Source organism: Mus caroli, chromosome 1, assembly GCF_900094665.2.
Source record: "Mus caroli chromosome 1, CAROLI_EIJ_v1.1, whole genome shotgun sequence".
NCBI lineage: Eukaryota > Metazoa > Chordata > Mammalia > Rodentia > Muridae > Mus > Mus caroli.
Genome location: NC_034570.1, coordinates 108,164,640 through 108,186,532, shown reverse-complemented (window position 1 = coordinate 108,186,532; position 21,893 = coordinate 108,164,640). Strand labels below are relative to the sequence as shown.

The 21,893-nt window shown below is 38.8% G+C and overlaps 1 protein-coding gene across 4 annotated transcripts in view; it reads right to left on the bottom strand.

The window, feature by feature from the left end:
- The window catches only part of Cntnap5 (contactin associated protein like 5), an 893,594-nt gene that overhangs the window by 465,543 nt on the left and 406,158 nt on the right, over window positions 1–21,893 (bottom strand). For all 4 annotated transcript variants that reach the window (XM_029481690.1, XM_029481704.1, XM_029481709.1 and 1 more), the window contains one exon: window positions 14,533–14,717. In XM_029481690.1, the coding sequence (XP_029337550.1) occupies window positions 14,533–14,717 (185 nt within the window). The remainder of the gene's footprint in view (window positions 1–14,532; window positions 14,718–21,893) is intronic.

Genomic DNA, 21,893 nt, shown 5'->3' with positions numbered 1-21,893 from the left:
GAGAGGGAGAGGGAGAGGGAGAGGGAGAGGGAGAGGGATCTACAAAGATTAGGAACAGAGTTACAATTTTTAATTGTAGATGTCTGGGATGATTTTAGGATATTAGTTTCTTTTATTGTGTATATTTTCTGTAAAGTAACAAAAAATGAATCATGGATATAGTAAAGAACAATATATCTATTGGGAATACTACTCCTGTTTTGCTAGACTAGAGGATAGTAAATATCCTCTCACTTTCCTCACCCTTATTAACTAGGAATCAGGTTTTCTCTATTGCATGGAAATACCACATTACCTAGGACTCTCTTCCCCCTTGTATCTCTAACTCTTTCCTCTTGCTCTTCCCTGGCCAATCTTTCTGTCTCTGTCTCCCCCAACATACACAAACCTTTCTTTCTTCCTTCTGTGCCTTTTTTCATTTCTCTCCTCTTTCCTCTGTCTCCTCCATGTCCTCCCCCACCCACCCCTCTCTGCCTCCTCTCTCTTGCATGTACAATGTTAGAGGAGAACACGGTCTCCCAAGTCGTAACATTGTCTTTCTGTCTTTCTTAGCATTAGTCAGACAGATCTTTTTTCTTATAAGTTATAAAATGTTTTAAATATTTCTTACTATGATGGGACTATACCCTGTTTATTACTTTTCCTTGTGCTTTGCATTCAAAGCATTATAACACTTTCATGTATTTTTAAATTGGAAGTCTTTGTTATTATTTAACCAGATCTCTACATATGCTTTCTGGGTAATTTCTTTGAATTTGAGGAGTGCACTCATAGGAAGTACACAAAACATTTAATTTTTCAATTGAATTTTCTATATTTTTACACGGTTTATTTTTCTGGTCATAATTTCCTAAGACCTAGCTAAAACATTTTAAAGAATTTTCAAGAATAATAATATAGAAATCTAGATATAAAGCATGGAAACAACAATATAAACTTTCGATTTTCCTATTGTACAGTGATTGTGACTCCTTATTAAGAAAGTATTTCCACACTCGTTCTATATATTGTTTATTTATTTTCTTTTTATTGACATATATTAAATAACAGTGAAATGTAATTTTATTCTTTGAAAATGAACATTATAGAATGTAAAAGTGTTAAGTTTATTTTGACAGTAATTCTAGCACAGAGTCTTGAGTTCACAAAATCAACGTGAACTTTTTTAACTACTCTGTATTGTATTTGTTCTAAAATGGACATATACATATTTTAAGTAGCAAATTAATTTAAGTTTTAATTGCTTTGTTCAAGTCAAGATTTGTCTGATAGGAACTAAGAAATTTATTTTATAACAGTTTTTAAATCTTGAAAAAGCTTAAAAATACTTATGAAAAATGAGGATAATTATTTACAAAGGCATTTTTCACACAATGTATTTGTATTGGCTATTTTATTTTTTATATTTCAAATCCCCCTTTCTGGTGTGCTAGCTATTATTAAAAGGTTTATTCTTATTCTGTGATTTTTAGAAGAATTAAATTTACAATGTACAATCATTATAAGAAACTTTTATTTTTATGATTTTGAACAGCTAGTGGTAAATTTGTTCTCTTAATTTTTATGTTAGCCACCTTTAATTTCTAAAAGAAACCACTTTTCTTCTGCTTCAGACATTGAAATTTGTGGCTATAGAATGGTTCTTGAAAAGACTAATGGAAAATAAAAAGCATTGTCTTCTCAATAACAAGATTTAAATCAAGAGATTTAAGGTAGAAATATTGTAGAAGGGAAATATGAGCAATAATAAATGTAACAAAACTGCAATCTGGTGTGGCATGGAGAGGGAACAACCTGTATTACTGAATGGGAGATTTGGAAAGAGATGTGGTGAGAATGGGAACACAGCAGGGAAGGCTTCCTTGCTGATCCTCTCTGGGGCACATAAACAGGAAGAAAGCACTAGGGATACTTAATTCTGATTGAACTGTATGAAGAGTCAGTATTGGTCAAACATCTAGGCATTTCTGTGAGATGATTTCAAAAGTGGTATAATTAAGATAGGACCATTCAGCAGGAGGGGTCATGAACTGACTAAAAACAGAGAAAGCAAGTTGTACATAGTACTTGTCTTTCTCTGCCTCTTGACTGTGGATGCAATATGACTAGCTGTGCCAGTTTCTGCTGACATTCCCTTTTTGGCATAATGGACTGTGTCCTCAAACTGAGCCAAAACAGTTCCCTTTCCTTAAGTTACTTTCTGCCCCATCAATATGTAAAGTAGATAAGAAAGAATTTATGCCATGATTCTTGTATCCATTACACTTCAAGGCTCTTAAAAATGGCTTGGGATTCAGAACAGTCCCAGAATAAAACATCTGGCACACAATATTCAAGGCCTGAGAGCAGTAAGGATGTGACTTTGTTACTCTTCTAAGTCTGCCAAAGACACTAGAACAGGAAAATAATTTCAATGTACTGAGCCTCTCAGAAAATCCACAAATGGCAGGTAACTGGATTGGGAGAGTCCATGAGATATATCTCACAGACCACACCATGACAAAAAGTCCCATACAAAAGCAATAGAAATTGGCCCAAGATTATCTTGGACCCAATCCAGTTGAAATTTCTAGGTGACATTTTCAGGAAGAGCAAGTAAGTGACATGTCTGTGGTAATGATGTAAGGCATCTTGATCAGACACCAAGCTGATTAACAGCCCACAGTAAAGAAATAAGGAACTAGCTCTTTATGTAGATGGCTTTAGGAAGCATCAACTAATTATTATTCAATGTCTTACCTAGCTTTAGATACCAACTTGACACAGACTGGAATTATTCCTGGAAGTCTTAACTGAGGGTCTACCCAAATCATATTGTGTTTATGAGAGGTTGTCTTGATTGCTTATTTGTTTGAGAGGACACACTGCTGGCAATTCCATGCCTAAGCATGTGGATCTGATATATTAAGAAAGCAAGTTGGGCGTAGGCCTAAGAACACCAGGTTTCTGTTCAAGTTTCAGATAGAGTTGGATTGACTCCCTTCAATGATGGATTGTGACCTGGAAGTATATACCAAGTAAGTGCTTCCTAGCCCAAGTTGCCTTGTTAGAGTATTTTATTATAGCAACAGAATGAATGTAGGACAATCATCACAGTTACAACTATCCCTCAAAAGCATGGGTTTGTCACTGTAGAGCAGACTGAGTCCAACAAGAAAAGAAAATCAAAATTGAACTGAGGTACACTTGGCCATGACTATCCATTTCAAACGTGAATTATACTTTTAGCATGTTTTCTATTAGAAGAGAAAATTTAAATTTATTTTGTGAAACACACAAACAAACCAACAAACAAAAAATTAGCAACAAAAACCTCCTAAGAGTAGATGAGGTCCCAGTGGAGAAATGCCCTCTACTTTAGATTTTCCAATGGAGGATTTGAAATGATAATTGTATTGTGAATTGGAGTCTTAGTTTATTAGCAGGTAGTCAGACTGGAAAACTCTGGTCCGTGGATTGAAATTTTTGCTTCATACATGTCAATTTCTCTAAACATTTCCCAACACCATAAATGCTATTACATAGAAAACAATGAATTCTTCACTAGTATTCATGATCTCAGGTCATTTGTGTTTGATTTTTATCTGATTTATGAAATGTTTGATAGTAAAAGTTAAGATGTTTACTTTGAACTAGCTCTTTGACCAAGTAAGTCTAGTGTATGATTCACAATAGATAAATTATCGAAGCTATTATTTACACAATTAGCATTGACTGCTTACAAACTGTTCTGACTTGTTCCCTTGTGTGACAGATATTCAAGTTCGTGATTTGGGTTTTCTTCTTGACTTTGCAACCCCATGTTCTCAAGAAAATGTCATAGCTGTGACAAACATTCTATAAGGTTGAATTTTAACTTCTGCCATTGTACTGAATGAGAATCTTACAGATCTGGTCTCTATTTAGTCTTCTCTATAGCTATCCAGTGTCCATTTCTCTGTGTGACCTAACATCCTTTTGACAGCTAGCTCCCACCAACCAAAAGTTTTTAAAATGTCATGAGAAAACATTCATGACCTAAGCAGGAAGTTCTCACTTGCCTGTAGGTGATTGTAATGTGTTTATAAGAAAGGGGGTGTATGTTCTATGTCAGTGTGGTGAGGAATGGGGAAAGAGGTGCCTAGGTGGGCTCATGCTGAGCATCCCTTCACCCTGAGGGACCACACACACACACACACACACACACACACACACACACAGGAAGGTATAGTAGAGAATAGAGTTTATTCAGGATGTGGGGAGGGGAGTTAAGAGGGTAGTAGAGGCAGAGAAAGCCAGAGAGATTAGGGGAGTAGAAGAGTAGGGGAGACCAGCCATGAACATGTGGAGGAGGTCAGGGAAGGGAATGGGGAGAGAGGGGGGAAGGGAAGCAGAGAAAAAGCAAAGAGAGAAACAAGAGAGCAAGCAGGGTCAAGTAGCCCCTTTTATACTGGGTCAGGCCTACCTGCCTGTTGCCAGGTAACTGTGGGCAGAGCTTAGACAGAATGCTAACAACAGATCTTCCCTTCAAATTTCTTTGATATGTGATTTTTTTTTTTTTTTTTTTTTTTTAATTACCACGCTGGCTCACACTATTAGAGGCAGTGTGTATCTGGGTTCTTGGGTCAGGGTCACTTGTATTTGGGACCATAATAAATTACCTCTTACTCCATTGAGGTGACTCTGTCCCTTGAATAATTACCTTAGCTGTACCACGTCCCTTAGATAAATTCCCTTAACCTTCCTCCCACTGCCTTTCACCAGAAACATGCTACAGGGCAGCTTACAGCCTGGCAGAGTGAGCCAGTTTTAGAGTGGTAGTGGCTAGTTTTTCTCCTAAGTGTTGTCTTTGTTTATATTTTATATGATACCCTCTATAGTAAATATAGAGTAAATTAGGAAGCATAATGACAGACTAACAATGACTTTTAAATTTTTATCTTAATTTTTACTTTCAGAGGTACCAGTTATCCTATGCTGTTTTCTATACACTTTAATGAGTTTATCTTTAAAATATTATAAATTACATTTGCTTCAAAAGCATATCATATATATATGTGTGTATATATATATATATATATATATATGCACATATTTGTGGATGTGTTCATGTGTATGCACTTGTATTAACAGATAGGCATGTGTATGCATGTGGAGGTCAAGGTTCAACATTAAGTATCTTCCTCAACCAACTTCTACCACACTTTTTGACACAAGGTCTCTCATTTAACCCAGTGCTTACTAATTTGCCCAGACTGGGTATCCTAGGAGCTCCCAGTATCTTTTCATTTCTATCTCCTCAGTGGTGGAACACAAGCCACTATGCCCAGTTAACATTTTCCATAGGGTTGGGAAATGAAATTCAAGTGATTATGTTTGTGTAGCATACACTTTATGAAATGAGGTACCTCCACAGCCCCCTCAATTCTGAGTATGTGATTCAAACATAGATCAAAACAACACTTGTTGATTTGGATCAAAATATATGATAAGCAATTTTTTTTCTCATTCTGCTTTGACCTTGGGCTTTTAGACATTGTTGTCTTGTCACTTGCTTGTCCTGACAAATTACAGTCTTCCTTTCTTTAATCTTAGACTCAAATGAAAACAGAGAGACTGAATATTCTACACACAGTTTGCATTGGCCAATATCTTCTCTCTGAGAATCTTATGGGATTTCTGGTGTCACAGGCTGCAGCCAGAAGAATTGCAGGAAAACACCCTCTTTCATGTTAAATGTGTGAAGCTCTACAACTTGCTTCTCTTTCATTTGACCTTATTACCATGCTTTTCTCTCATAGCTACCTCTTTTCTCTGATCTTTGATGCTGCTTCCAAGAGGTCCCTCACTCTTTTACTAAATTTTTCTCTAGCTCAATTTAAATTCTGATTCCAAAGTTTATAATGTTAAAGTCTCTCAAAATATGTTACTATTTTGTTTTGCCTTTGCTCTGGTAGCCACCTTGGTGATGGAAATTTTCCAACAATAGATATGAGCTGTTGACTTCTTTTTTATTCTCCTCTGAAATATAACCATACTGGATGTCTCCTAGCTCTATGGAAATTCCATGGCTAACAGTCAAAGTTTATGAATTTGTAGAACTATACAACAAGACCAGTGCTCTTAATTTTCTGATAAATTCTCTTTATTTTTACATATTGATTTGAGAGTTGGTGAGATAGCTAAGGATATAAAAACACTTACCAAAAAGCTTGACAGTATGAATTGATCCCTAGAATTCAAATACTAGAAGAAAAGCATGGAGTGCTGCAAGCTGACCTCTGACTTCCATAGATGATCCATAACAAGCACATGCCCACAGACTTGTACACACAATAATGAATAAAAACCTAATAAAATATTTCACATCAATTTGGTTCTAAATGTTTGAGTATGCACATGCACTCGTGTGGATACTTGTCAAAGATCAGTCCAGAGTATACAAACCAAGACAATATCTCTCCTCTGGATTTGAGGCCGGCTGGCAAGTGAGACAAATCCATCTGTAATTTTCTCACCGGGACTGAGGTGTGAATGCCTGCCAACACATCAGGCTTCCATCAATGTGTTCCTTATTTTATTTGTTTATTTTGTCAACTTCACATAATGTCATCTAGGAAGAACCTAAATTGGGGAAATACCTCCATCAAATGGCTATATGAAGTCCTTGGGGACATTTTCTTAATTAATGACTGGTTTGTAATGGGACAGGCTATTGTGAGCAATGCACCCACAGGTGAGGGGTCCTGGGGTAATAAGGAAGGCAGGCTGATGAAGCCATAGGAAACAAGCCAGCAAGCAGTGCTCTTCCAGAGACTGTGCTGGAGTGCCTCACTTGGCTTTCTTCAGTGATTGACATCTGCTTGGAAGAATGACAGGAAGTAAATAAACCCTTTCCTCCTCAATGGGCTTTGGTCATGGTATTTATCACAGCAGAGAATGCAAACTAGAACAATGTGCTGAGGATGGGGTGCAGATTCTCATTTTAAAAAGCCCAACACTTTTCTAACTGAGCCATCTATCCTCTGGGTCACATGAAACCTCATTAAGGAGAGCCCAAGCTATATGCCTGGGATTCAGTCATGCTTGATGACTTTCTATCATTAGAAATGAAGCCAGTAATCTCAATTTTCTGAGGAAATATATATATATTTTTAAGCATTGATTTGCATTGATTTCAAATGCCTGCAACCTCCACTCTGTGGCCATGGACTATAACACCTACACTGTGAGCCCCAAATAACCAAAAAACAAAACAATACAAAAACAAAAACAAAACTCAAAAATGTTGCCCACATGATGTGGTGGTAGTATAGTATCACAGCAAGAGCAAGTAACCAATACATAGAGTGTCTCTCCTTTATCCTGAAACTTGCCAATTCAGCAAGATTGGTTGACAAGTGAGAATTCACCTATCTCTGCTGACACAACACTGAGATTCTAAATATGCACCACAGCATCTGAAGGACACAGCCTCTTCACTTCCCTGACTCTGTGTCAGGCTAGAGAAGTTAGCACTCTTTCCCCAAACCCCTTCATAGACACATCTGGCCTTTGGAAAGGGCAGACAAAGAGGAGCTAGCCTGGCACAGAACTATTGCAATTCCCCTTTCCCGTTACATGATAGAATCCCCTTCCCCCCTTATAACCCTTACCCCTACAGGTAGCTGCCAGCCTGGGGAATAGTCAAAAAGCAGCCTCCAAGTCACCAAAACTCACACTCCCTTTGATTAAGAGCCACCACTTCTCCAGTGCAGATGGCTCCTGCCATTGAAGGAAGCAGGCACCAATATCCTTGAAACTATAAAAAGCCCACTCTTAGACTATAGGAAAGGATAACTAAGTGTTACCAGATAGCTGTGACCAGTTTGTAAAAATACACCAGCTTCTGATAGTGCATGCAATAAGTTACTTTTACTTTTCCCAGGTCAGGAAGTTACCTTTCCAGATGCACGGTTCACCCTGCTGTCTGAACAAATGTTATCAGGTTTGAAGGATAGCACTCTGTTAGTACCTCCCCAGTCACATAACAAAAAGTTCGAGGATCTCAACTTTTGTATATGCATATATGTTTGTGTGTGTGTGTGTATGTGTATATATATATATATATATATATATATATATATATATATATATATATATGTATTCCAAGGTCCAAGGCAGCCCTGGACATGAGCATCGCATTCCTATCCTGCAGAGTGGTAAAGGCTTATGATCTGAGTCAGACTCATATAATAGAGACCCTCTTTGTTCTTGCATGGGACTCAATTCCTGGCATTATTCTGGGGTTCCTGAGAACTGGGCATAACTCATCTAACACTTTTGACATCAAATTCTCAAACTTGAATGATTTATTGACTGAGCAATTTCCTCAGCTAAGTTCTATCTTTAAGAAAACTCAAAATTCCATAGACCCTGTATGCTATCAGTCTATCAGCCTGACCTGACAGTTTGCCACATTTCTCTAGACACAGACAATGATCAGAACCATGCTCTTTCAGAGCCTGCTACAGGCCTTGCAGAGAAAAAACAGAAGGCAAAGCAGAGAGTAACAGATGCTGCCAGTGGGGTTTCAGCAGTACAAATTGACCACTTCAGCTTTCCCACAGGTCACCACATGGTTTCCCATGTGTGACTAGGTCTTACACTTAAGGTTGGAGCATGAGGAAAGCCTGTGGTTCCTCCTGCTAAATGAATAAATGGTTATCTTTCACAAACTGAGACCACAGTGGGCAAACCAGCCACAGATTGGTCTAACATAAATGTTTGGGTGTTGTTCCAATATATCAGTCACTAAGTTCTTTGGCCAACTGGTCAAATTGTATACATTTTATTTCTCTAGAAAAGAACTGGATGAAAGTCTTTGTTTCAGTGTTTTCAATCTGCCTAAGAGACAGGAGTCCCTGCTGTGGACACAGCATTTATCTGTGAATCCAGAGACCACATCCTGCTTGCTAGGAACAATGCTCATGGGCCAGGTGAAAAGATCACAAATGTGTCACTACTGTTTTGAACCCTGTGTTCCACTCATGTGAGTCTTTTGACTAGTAAATGTGATGTCACTATCAAAATCTCTTCCTGCCTGTTCTTCTGAGGATAAGAGGGAACTGTATACAGAATGAACAAACCTGGACATGGTATAATGTGACTTTGAAGGTAATTTGATCATGCCAGTAGAGTTGAATATATTTCATTGAATTTGCTTGATTTGTAACTCTTTAAATATTTAGATTAGGACATGTGGCTCTCCATTTGTACTCTTGCCCCAGGCTCTGTGTATGTCTGAGACAGACTGGCTAATTTTCTATTATTTTACTGATGACTGCAGTAATTCACCCAGTATTCAAAATGTCTGATTAGCCACCTCCATTAGAAATGGAAGGCTAATTAAGTATGCTATCAACATTCTACCAGAAAATTGAATAAAACAAGAAAATATATTGTAAGTTGCTTCTGTGAATGCTGATAGAAATCAATAAATTCAGGTTTGGTGGCTCAGCACTGTGCTGTGACTTTAGCTGCTTTTTAGGGAGAGCTGAAAGATCTCAAGCAACCCTGCCACAGGGAGCCTGCCAAATCAACCTTATTTGGGGCAGAAGCTGAGTGGTTGGACACTTGCCTCACATGCATGAGTCTCTCAATTCAAACTCCAGCACTGAAAAAACAATAAAGGGGAGGAGGGATGGGCTTTCTTGGTATAATGTTAATATTAAAGGACTTTCTGTCATGCTTAATGTCATTTTAAAATATGTAATACATATTAACATGTGTCCGTTTTGTATGTAGCAGATGTACAACTCAGTCTTCATGTGGTTCCTGAACAACTGAAGCAGGGGTTATCCCAAAAGCTATTGCCTGTATGTGGGATATGTTCTTCTAGCTAGGCTGCCTGTCTGGCCTTAGTAGGAGAGGATGCACCTAGCTTCACAGAGACTTGATGTGCTGGGATAGGATATACCCAGAGTAGTGCCCACCGGCTCAGAGGAGAATGAGAGGGCATGATGGGGGAAGTATTGTCATAGGAGTCATGGAGAGGGACATAGTGAGCAGGATGTAAAGTGAATAAAAACAAACAAACAAACAAACAAAAAAAAACCAAAGATGTTTCTTTTGCATGGCATATCCATGTGTGCACGTGAATACTCACACATGTGTGTGAACAATCATATGGTGGCCAGAGCTCCACTGGATGCTCTCCTCCTCGATTATTTATTTATTTTAACACATTTATTTAATATTTAGAGAGTTAGTTAGGGTGGGGAGATATATTTCTGCCACAGAGCACATGTGGAAGCTGGGGAATAGTTGAGAGAGATGGTCCTTGCTATACACCATGTAGGAATCAGGGACTAAATGCAGATCATCAGGCTTGGCATTTACCTGCTGACCCTGGTAAGATACCAACCATTCAGTTCATTATTTTATTTTATTTTTATTTTTATTTTTTTAGTTTCTAGTGATAGAGTCACTGAACCTGGTGTTTTTTTATTAAGCTAGTATAGTTTTCCAGTAAGCCCCAGGGATCATCTCTTCCATGCCTTTCCAGTTCTGGGATTATATTAATACATAAAAGCCCTTGAGGTAATGTTTTATACCATTTCTTATTTATAGTATTCAAGGAAATACAAAACCAACACGGCCAAAAATTTCAGGAGCCATAATGGGACAAGCTAATAACTAGTAGGTGATCATCCTGAAATCGCCTGCTTTGGATTATTATACAATCTGTGATAGGTGTGCCTTTATTAAGCAAGGCTGTAAGGGATTCATCTTAGGAAAGATTCCTGCTATTAATATGCTTTTCTTATTATTATCAAACATAAATAACAATCACTAAGTAATAACACACCCCTTTGCGGTAGATCTCTGCAGACACAAGAAGATGTGATGTCTTGTAGTGATGCTACATAGACAAATAAATTATTTAAGTCTTAATGATGATGGTGTAAGAATTCCTAAAACTTTATTTGTAATTATTAAGCTCTTTTGTAGTGGGACTGCTATTAGGTCCTTTTCTGATAGTCAAAACTGCAATGAGAACTCTGCCAGTCTCCCAAGTATCACCAAGTATCTTAGATAGTAACCAGACTTTCTCTTACTCAGAGCACATTCAAAGAGCTTGTAAAACAACTAACCAAAGGTCATAAAAAGGGAACTAATGACTTATTATAGGTGCTAGGACAGAAGAGAAAATATTGACTTGGTTTATCTATACAAAACTTCACTACATAACTTAGTTATGATCTTAATCCTTCAGTGAACCTGTGGAGCTGAGACAGGTGATGAATGTTAGCCAGATAATTACTCCTAATGGATATGCATGTAAACATTCTCTGTTGCAAACTTCTATCTCAATTTATGATTTGATTTTTTTGTTTGTTTGTTTGAACTTGTGATGAACTTTGTAACATGAGGTCGTGTATTCTGAAAGATGTATAAGTACTGAAGACAAAGAAGAGAGGGAAGAATTTTTTGCTTTTCCCCACTTAGAGTAGAAATATTTTCCCTTTTCCCACTTAGGGTCTTTTTGCCTTTCCCCTTAAATAGTTTTCATAGGAAACTTTTTACAACTTAGTAATAAACTCTACAAGTGTCCCATTTTCTTCCTGGGACTTCTGACTAGCAGGCTGAAAGTTAGAGCCCAGCAATTCCTGCTGAGAGAGAACAAAGGCCACATTGCTTAATTCTCTCCCGTTAGGCTACAGGTGTTAATCACCTAAGCCTGCAGCAGTCTTTCACCCTCAGAAAGAGCAAAAAAAAAAAGCCTTTAGGACTTTTTAGAAGTTATCATCAGCATTTCAGTACAGTTAGAGAGCTAGAAAGCCCTCACATGGTGGTGGTGGTGTGGGGGGTGTTCTGGTTGTTTGATATTGCTGTTCTTCCTATGAGGTTGTAAAACCCCTTCAGCTCCTACAGTCCTTGCCCTAACTTTTCCATTGGAGCCCCCACACTCAGTCCAATGTTTGGCTGTGTACATCTGCATTTGTGTTTGTGAGGCTCTGGCAGAGCCTCCCTCAGCGTACAGCTAGCTATACCAGGTTCCTGTCAGTAAGAGCTTCTTGGCATCAGCAATAGTGTCTTGGTTCTGTGATTGCAGATAGGATGGATCCCTAGGTGGGGCAGTCTCTGGATGGCCTTTCCTTAGGTCTCTGCTCCATTCTCTCACTACATTTCCTTTTGACAGGAAAAAATCTGGATTAATATTTTTGAGGTGGGTGGGTGACCCCATCACTCAACCGGAGGCCATGCCTTTCCACTGGATATGGTCTCTACAGATTTTCTCTTCCCTTTGTTGGTTGTTGTCTTGACATTTGTTAAAGATGTCGCTGTTCTTTGAAGTAAACCTACTTTACTGTGATCTCTTTTGTTTTTTTACTCAATTAAACAAGTTGTCACAGGAAATTTATGGGTATTTGAAGATTTTTCCAGAGTCAGCAATTTAAAAATACCTACCTGGTATTTTGCACTTTGAGTTAAAATATGTCAATGTGCCTTTTGAAGTTACTGAATGACACATATTATCTACAATACTGAACAGAAGTTGGCATCAAAGGAAAAGACCTTTCTTAAGGCTTATGATGAAGACTGAAAGAGGAAAACCTGGCTGTTACTAATTTTCCATTATTTCTTTCTCCTTAATTTTATTCCCCTATCCTACCAGGGTCTTAAATTGTGTTCAAATGTTTCCTAGTCACTGTCTACCAATCACTTATAGGTTAGTTTCTTCTGCTCGTAAAACACCCCGATAAAGCAATTTAAAGAAGGAAGGATTTTTTTCTGCTCACCATTCAGGGATACAATATATCATGGAAGGGAATTCTCAGTAATGTGAGCATGAGGTAGCTCCATAGTCACATGGCACCCACAACCACGAAACAGAAACAGAGTGATGAGTGATTGTATTCAGCTCACATTCTCCTTTTAATACAGTCCAGGATCTCATCCCGTGGATTAGTGACATTCACAGGGCTGTGTTCCCAGCTCAATTAACCTAAGAATCCCTATGCTCTGGATGGTTTTATGTCAAGTTAACATAAACTATGGTCACTGGGGCAGAGTGATCCTTAATTGAAAATTTTCCTACAAAATTGGCTTGTGGAGAAGCTTGTATTGCATTCCCTTGATTTATGGTTGATGTGGGGAATCCCATCTCACAGTAAGTGATGTCCCTCATGGGGTGGTAGCCCTGGACCTTACATATATAAGAAACCTGTCTGAGTAAGGCACAAGGAACAAGCCGGTAAACATGGTCTCTACTATTAGGAGGTGTGGCCTTTTGGAGTAGGTGTGTTATTGTGGGTATGTGCATTAAGACCTTCCTCCTAGCTGCCTAGAAGACATAGTGATCTTCAGAAAAAGATGTAGAACTCTCAGATCCTCCTGCACTATGCTTCCCTGGATCCAGCCATGCTCCTGCTTAGATGATAATGGACTGACCTTCTGAACCTGTAAGCCAGCCCCAGTTAAATGTTGCCATTATAAGAGTTGCATTGGTCATGGTATATGTTCACAGCAGTAAAACCCTAACTAAGACAGCTTCTGCTGAGGATATCTGGATCCTTCTTTCAAGACATAGTAGAGTTTTCTGCTGGAAATCATGTACCTCATTCTGTGAACAAAATGTTCTGTCTCTGCCTGCCCCTACCCCAAAAGACTAGTATGTGACTCAGGGGAACCAAACTCAAGTCATCAGCCTTCGTAGCATATCCCTTTACTGGATGAGCCATCTTGCTAGTTCATGCTGAGATTCTCTTGATACTTTCTGTATCTTTTATTAGTACAACTAATTGATATTGTTCAAGAATGAATAGTCATATGTAACCAAGAAACAATAACACTGGGAGGTTATATATATCCAGATGTGTGCACACATGATCTCACATACACACACAAACACACACCCCACATATATGTACACACTTAAAGAAACATGCACATTTTTATGGTTGGCTTTAAATGTCCACTTGCTACAACTTAGAATCACTTGGGAAGAGAGTCAATTGAGTCTTTTTTAGACTGAACTCTATCTGGTCTGTAGAAGACTATTTTAATTGCTGATTGAGGTAGGGAGAGTCACTCTGAATGTGGTCTGTGCAATCACATGGGTTGTGCCCTGAACTGCATAATGTGAAGAAAGTTACTAGAGAATAAACAAGGGAGAAAAAATGCATTCATTTTCTTTTATCTTCACTGTGGATACAATGTGACTGGCTAGGATTTGAGTTCTTGTCTTGACTTCTCTGAAATGATGGATTTTAATCATAAAAGCCAAATAAACCACTTGTTGCCAGTTGTTTTTTATCACATCAACAAAAATGATACTAAGTCACACACACATACACACACCACAGAGAGTAAAAAAGAAGTATTGATTTTTAGCATATACCTTTGATATCTTCCTTATCAGGGAAACAAGGCTTGACCAAGGCATTTCCAGATGGCAGTGCAGATTCTTCCTGGGAGACTCCTCCCTTGTAGCCTAGCCCACATGGAGGCTACTCTATATACTGACTTCCCTCCCATTTCTGGGAACCTGTGGGAGGATTGACTTACCTCATAGTCAATGTCCAGAGAATCTGTGTCACCCTTGATCCGGAAGTGCTGCGTGTTCATGTCCACAGTGAAGTTTGCCTGCTTGCCCACACGCTCCAGGAGAACTGAATGCCAGTGCTGGTCATCCAGAAGGCTACCCAGGATGACCAAGGGCACAGTGCTGCTGAACCGAGCTTTGCTGTCATCTGCAGAGGGAGGAAGAAAGAATGGAGTCTTAGTTAAAGCAGCATTGAATTTTACACATCAACAGCACTGATTGCTGGTTACCTGAGGTTTCCTAAAACAAACCCTGCTCAACCTCTACCTTGCAGACACTTACCAGAAGGGCACTTACCAGAAGTCATGCACAGACTTTCCCTCTGATTCTAGAACCCAGTCCTGGACTCTACTTCCTGACAGAAAATATAATCTGTCCCAGGTTTCCAGGAGACCAGCAATTGTACAGTGACAGGAATGTTTCTAGTATTGGTCACAGGAGTAAGATTGAAAGAGAAGTTTACATGTTTTAAAAAAACAAAAAAACAAATGCACACACACACACACACACGAATTTTGAGGATTATGAAGGAAGAAAGCAGACCTTGACCCAACTTTGGAGCAAGCCAGTGGCCATAAAGAGTGTGTCTATGCACACAGGAACAGAAAAAAAAAAAAAAAAGAAAGAAAGAAAACAAACTTTTGAGTGCCTACTGTATGATCTGAGTCCCTCTACCAAAAAGGCAATGGCTGTCATTACCACACAGATTTTGTCTCAACGTTAAAAAGAGACTGTCATTACTGATAGTATATATTTTTAAATCTTCAGATATCATATTCTGAGTGGAGTGGTGACAGAAACAATTTTCTTAAACTAAGTTTAATGTATCAGAGGTCCAAATGATGTTTCAGTGTATAAAGGTGTTGGCTGCCAAGCCTGATAGCGAGAGTTAGATATTGGCACACACAAGATGTGTGCATGTACATTTACACTCCCCTCACACACACACAAACACACAAACACACAGACACACAAACACACACACATGGGCACAGGTGACACTGTATGATCTTCAGGGGCCAGGTATAGCTAATCTAGGCTGTTCACTCCGACCTTCAGTATGTCTCACTGAATAAGGATGACTACCTTCCAGCAGGAGTTGAAATGGGGACTTCACACTTAGCATACTTGAAAAATAAGGCTCATGAATTAATGCCTGCTTCTATTTTGTTGATTTATTATTTGTTTGTTCCACAAAGTCGAATTCTCAGCATTGTCAGATTATGCAAATACCTTCCTAAATGTCCCCTTATCTTCTTCCTTCCTTTCTTCTGCAGTACATTGTAATCTAGCTGTACTCATCAGAGTCATATAGAGAAAAGCTAAGGAGGGGAGGTGGAGCTCTCTCTTCTGGAGCTTTAATGGTGGTATCTTTCAGTAATAGTAGTGAGGAAAGATGACCACATAAATACAGACAAGAGGCTAAGTACACAGGAAGAGGTAGTGTCCACCCAAGATGGAGGAACTGGTACCCAGGGGGAAGGGTGGCAGGGACAGTGGAAGGGTCCTTAGCAGAGGAGAGCTGACGGACAAGGCTAGCAACATCCTCCAGGACTGTATGAGATTGTTCTAGTTTATTATCACAGAAGGAAGGTTAAGTTAGCAATAACATAAGATTTGACATTTGCTGCTAGTTCAGCTTCTTTAAAAGTTATGCCAACTTTTAACACACATTTCTTTAAGTGTGTGTGTGTGTGTGTGTGTGTGTACCCAATGCACCATTGGAGGCCAGAGACAGCCTTGAACGTCAGTCTTCACCTTCAATTTTGCTTCACACAGAGTACTTTGGTTGCCCCTGAATATCCCTGAATAACCAGCCTATGAGGCTCTGCAGACTCTCTCTTATCTCTGTCTCTCAACCTGCAGTAAAAACTTATAAAAAGTTGTCAATAGTCTGGATTTAGTCAAGTGCTGGGGATCTAAATTTAGATTCTCACACATAAGTGACAAACACTTGACCCATTGAGCCATCTCCCTAAGCCACTTACTGTATATTTCTTTTGGTGTGGGAAGAGTTGAACAATCTCTTCATTTTTATTTCATTTTTGTAAGCCATATTCTCTGACTTTTGACCGCTTGTATTGACAACAATTTTGATTTAGTCAAACTTCTGCAGTATAAACTTTGAGGGTATCTTCCTGTTCTATAATTTTTTGAAATTTTGTTTTTACTGTTTTATTTACTTCAATAGTGAAGTTTTTTTCTGTTCTTCATTATGTGAGGGCTGGGGAGATGGCTCTTCAGTCTAAGTGCTTGCTGTGCACGCTCCAGGAATAGACTTCAGATCTCTAGAAACCCTAGTAAATGCCTGTTGGGTATGCTGGCCCACTGTAATCCCAGCCCTGGACAGTGGAGACTGAGGATTCAAGTGCAAACTGCCTCACAAAACTCCCCATCTCCCTGATCTCTGGGTTTGCCTGAGAGACCCATTCTTGATAAACAAGGAAGAAGAGCTATGGGTGATGATTTCCAATATCAATGGTGAGCCTTCGTTTGCAGGAGCATACAGATGCATATCCATCCACAAGTATGTATGCGTACATACATACAAAGGAAAGACTCTGCATTCAAACATGTCTAACATATGTATTTATGAAAAACAGGAAAACAAAAAGGAATCACTATAATTTCTTTTCCTGTAACAGCCCATCCCTGCTTTGAGATCAAAGGAAATACCTCAGCCTGTTTTACAATTAATTAATTTGTATTTAGAAACCCAGATCTTTCTTGCTTTATTCAGGAAGATAGGCAATTTGTGCTGTCTGTCCCCTGTTTGTGCACTATCTCATATGGGCATCTTAGGAAAACAGGCTCCCCAAATTACAGACAAAGCTAGCTACAAGGCTAAGTTCACGTGAGGACAGGGATCTTTACATCCTGGCCATAGTCATTGCTTTCTGGAAATGTATTAATATAACAATAAATTAGCAATCTGCTGAAAAAGGGGCTAATGATTTTATAAATGGACATAATGTTCAGTTATTTGGATAAAGATTAAACATACATATAAAATCAACAAAAATATATGATAGATGTTAAAGTGGCATTTATAAAGTTCCCATAATATTTTAAAATATTTATGAGCGAAAGCTATATTTCAGATGGAATTAAAAGTGACAGCTAATAAATAAAATATCTAACAACTTATGCTTCTTAATTTATGGTTTATACAAGTAGAATAGAAATAGGCAAACACATACTAAACACAGCTAAGCAAAAACACCAATAAATAAAATAAACCCATAGAGCACAAAAATCTACCATAAAATCCAAATAAATGTTTTTTTCTTCTACAATTAAGAGTTAGAATACCTATTTTAATAGCCAGAAAGAGCATTACTAAATTATGTCTATCCTATGTGAAATACTTCATGTCATCTAAATTACAAGGAGTTTTATGTGTTTCAGTGTTGGCTTCAAGTATGAATTCAACGTCTTGAACATGATGGGTGAGCTCTTAATATGATCTAACACTGAGTTATGTCCATACTCACAGATTTCATTTTATTACACATATTCATTTACTTATGTGGGATGGTGTGAGTGTGCATGTTCTCTTTTGCCACCTCCTGTGGCTCTGGCATAAAGTTCAGGTTTTAAGCCTTGGCAGAAAGCACCTTTACCCACTATGCCATCATAGCAGTCCATATATTTCCTAATTGTCTCCAGAAGAGGAACATATAAATACATTCTATTCACTCCTTTTTTAGTTACTTTTCACTAAAACTCAATCATCTTATATGAAAGGTAGTGAAAAGTGGTTTGACTAAAAATATGTCAAAAACAAAACTCTGCTATTTGAGGATCAGTAGCTCACAATTATATTGATGAAGAAAGAATAACAATCATCTAATGAAAGCTCCCCTAGAAATCTAGACTGTTGTCATGGAAACCATAGATTTACAATTCTCAGCACACTACCAAAGTTTTTATCTCAGGACACCTGTTTCTAGTTTTATCTCAGTTGCTTTTGGTGTTCAATTACCCTGTCTTAACAGAATTTTAATTTATTAAGACAAGATAAAACTTCTTATGAACCTCTGAGAATAATTCAAATGACATAGGGAAGAAGAAGCTGGTTTTGAGGACAGAAACAAAAAGGAAATTTATTTCTAATTAAATGGAACTTTTTAACCATTTAGTTTGAAGATGACAGAAGTATTTTCTAATAAATATGAGAAACGGGGGAGGTGTTGAACTTTTAAAAGATTTACTACTTTTAGCTTTTTAAAATTCATTTTATATGCAAGAATGTTTTGCTCAGCTCTATTTACATACATCATGTGAGTGCCTTTAGGGGTTAGAAGAGGATATTGAGTACCTTGGAACAGGAATTATAAACCAAGATTGTGTGCTACCATGTGGTTCCTGGGAATTGAAGTCAGTTACTCTGTAAAAGCAAAGGTGTTTTTAACTGCTGAGACATCTCTACATCAGCATTAATTTATGTTTAATATTTGTGTGTGTGTATGGGGGGGTATCTGTGTGTGTGGGTATGAGCATGTGTGTGTGTTTGTATATGTGAGAATGTGTGCATCTGAGTGCAGGAGCCAGAAGAAGCTACAACAGCTTCCTCTCCTAATCTTCTGAAGGCAGAGTTATAGGCTGTTGGGAGCTTCTCCGAGTGGGTACAGAGATCTGGTTGTCTTGGGTACAGAGATCTGGATGTCCTCCCTCTGCACTCTTAACCACTAAGTCATCCCTCCAGAACTAATATCGATGCTTTTATTTTCAGGTTTATTCTCACTCCTTCTCCTTATCCTGGGAAGGATAGCATGGATTGGCTGGCCAGAGAATTCCAGGATTCTACCTGTTTCTACCTCCGCAATCCTGGTTTACAAGTTTTGCTATCAAATCGAGCCTTTCTTTGTGGATTCCAAAGGTGAACAGGCAGGCACTCAAACCTTTATTCTGAGTAGCACCTTTCCAAAGATCATGTTTCCATTCTTATTAATTTTCTTGATTAGGTAATGGTAATACTCCTTAGATAAAGCTTTTGTCTTTTTAAAGAATTTTATTTTATTTTATTTTATTTTATGTGGATGTGTGTGAGTCCATGAAGGCCAGAAGCAGGCGCTGGATCTCCCGGAGCTAGAATTTAAAGGAGCTGTGAGAGCTCTGACATGGATCCCTGGCCTACTCCAGTCCTCTCCAATAAAAGGAAGTATTTTTTTCTTTTCTTTTCTTTTTTAATTGACATATTTTTTATTAGATATTTTCTTCATTTACATTTCAAATGCTATCCTAAAAGTTCCCTATACCCTTCCCTGCACCCTGCTCCCCTACCCACTCACTCCCACATCTTGGCCCTGGCTTTCCCCTTTACTGGGGCATATAAATTTTGCTAGACCAAGGGGCCTCTCTTCCCAGTGATGGCCGACTAGGCCATCTTTTGCTACATATGCAGCCAGAGACATGAGTTCTGGGGATACTGATTAGTTCACAGTGTTGCCCCACCTATAGGGTTGCAGATCTCTTCAGGTTTTGGGTACTGTCTTAGTCAGGGTTTTACTGCTGTGAACAGACACCATGACCAAGGCAAGTCTTATAAAAACAACATTTAATTGGGGCTGGCTTACAGGTTCAGAGGTTCAGTCCATTATCATCAAGATGGGAGCATGGCAGTATCGAGGCAATCATGCTGCAGGCAGAGCTGAGAGTTCTACGTCCTCATCCAAAGGCTGCTAGTGGAAGACTGACTTCCAGGCAACTAGGGTGAGGATCTTATTATGCCCACACCCTCAGTGACACACCCATCCTAACCAGGTCAAACCTATTCCAACAAGGCCACACCTCCAGATGGTGCCACTCCCTGGTCCAAGGATATACAAACCATCACAGGTACTTTCTCTAGCTCCTACATTGGGGGCCCTGTGTTCCATCCTATAGATGACTGTGAGTATCCACTTCTGTATTTGCCAGGCACTGGCAAAGCCTCATGAGAGACAGCTATAACAGGGTGAAAAGGAAGTATTCCTAACCACTGGGCTATATCTCTCTAAACTATACATTGTTTCAATCATTTTCTGATCACAACTCAGGAAAAACAAAAAAACAAAAGAAAAGAAAAAAAGGTTCTTTGCATAGAAGCTGTGTAACTTACACAAAAACATGAAAAAAATCAGCTATCCCTCAGTTCCACCTGACCCCAAAGCTAATATTCTTTCCACTCTTCCTGCTGGAGAAAGGATGATACACCCGTCTCATCTCTGTGTTCTAACTGACTGCATACAACCCTGCCAGTTTGATGCTTGTGAGCAGTAATTCAGAAAAGGATTTAAAGGGCCCAGCTGGATGAATTGTGGAACAGAGATATGTAGTGAAAGAAAATGGTGAAATTCAAAGGCAGGGGTATTATATAGAATGCCAAGGCAAATCACAGCTCTACAGGTTTTCCACGATCGGCAAGACAGGGCTCTGGTTTTTATTACAAGCAGAACTCACTAGTGGTCTCCTAAGGACCCAAGTGAGAACACTAAAATCAAGGAAAGTGATTCCAGCTGGCTTGATCCTTCCCCAGCACCAGCTGCCTTTTCAAAATAACAGACCAACTCACTAGGTATCCCTAAAGCAACTAAACTCAAGTCTTTGTCTTTGGAAATCCAGCACGGGTTGTGCCATCCTTGCTTCATACTGGTGTCCAGCTTCTCTGACTTTCCTACCATACAGAGGTGTTCTCATAGTGAATTTATGAGATGTGGGCTAGGTTATGAGTGGGTGCTATATTTTAATTAATATTACCGAGCTTGAAGATAAGTAGAAATATCTTAGAAGCAGGGACTCACAAGTACAACTTTTAGACCAGTACTGCTCAGCTTACTGCTCAAGTGCTGGTAACTGAACAATTACTTTTTGCGGCCAGATTTGCAGGGTCTTGAATCACCTAGGGAGTTTCTAGACAGGGTTGAGATAGGAAAACCCAACTTCAATGTGGGAAACAAGTATACATGGGCTGGCAACCAGGAGTGTGTAGGGAAGAGAAGGTGAGTGATCATTTCAATTCTCTCCCTGCTTCCTGACTGCAGATGTCATATAACCAATGGCCATAAACACCCTTGACTGTGTCTACCATGATGGACTGTACCCTTGACTTGGGAGGTGTAATAAGTCCTTCCTTCCTTAAGATGCTTTGGTCAGGTATTTTGGCACAGCAACAGGTAATGAATACTTATTTGACATGTGCTTATTTCTTTTTTGTTGTTGTTACATATTCTTTTTTTTAATTGGGTATTTATTTCATTTACATTTCCAATGCAATCCCAAAAGTCCCCCACAGGCTCCCCCACCCACTCCCCCACCCACCCACTCCCACTTCTTGGCCCTG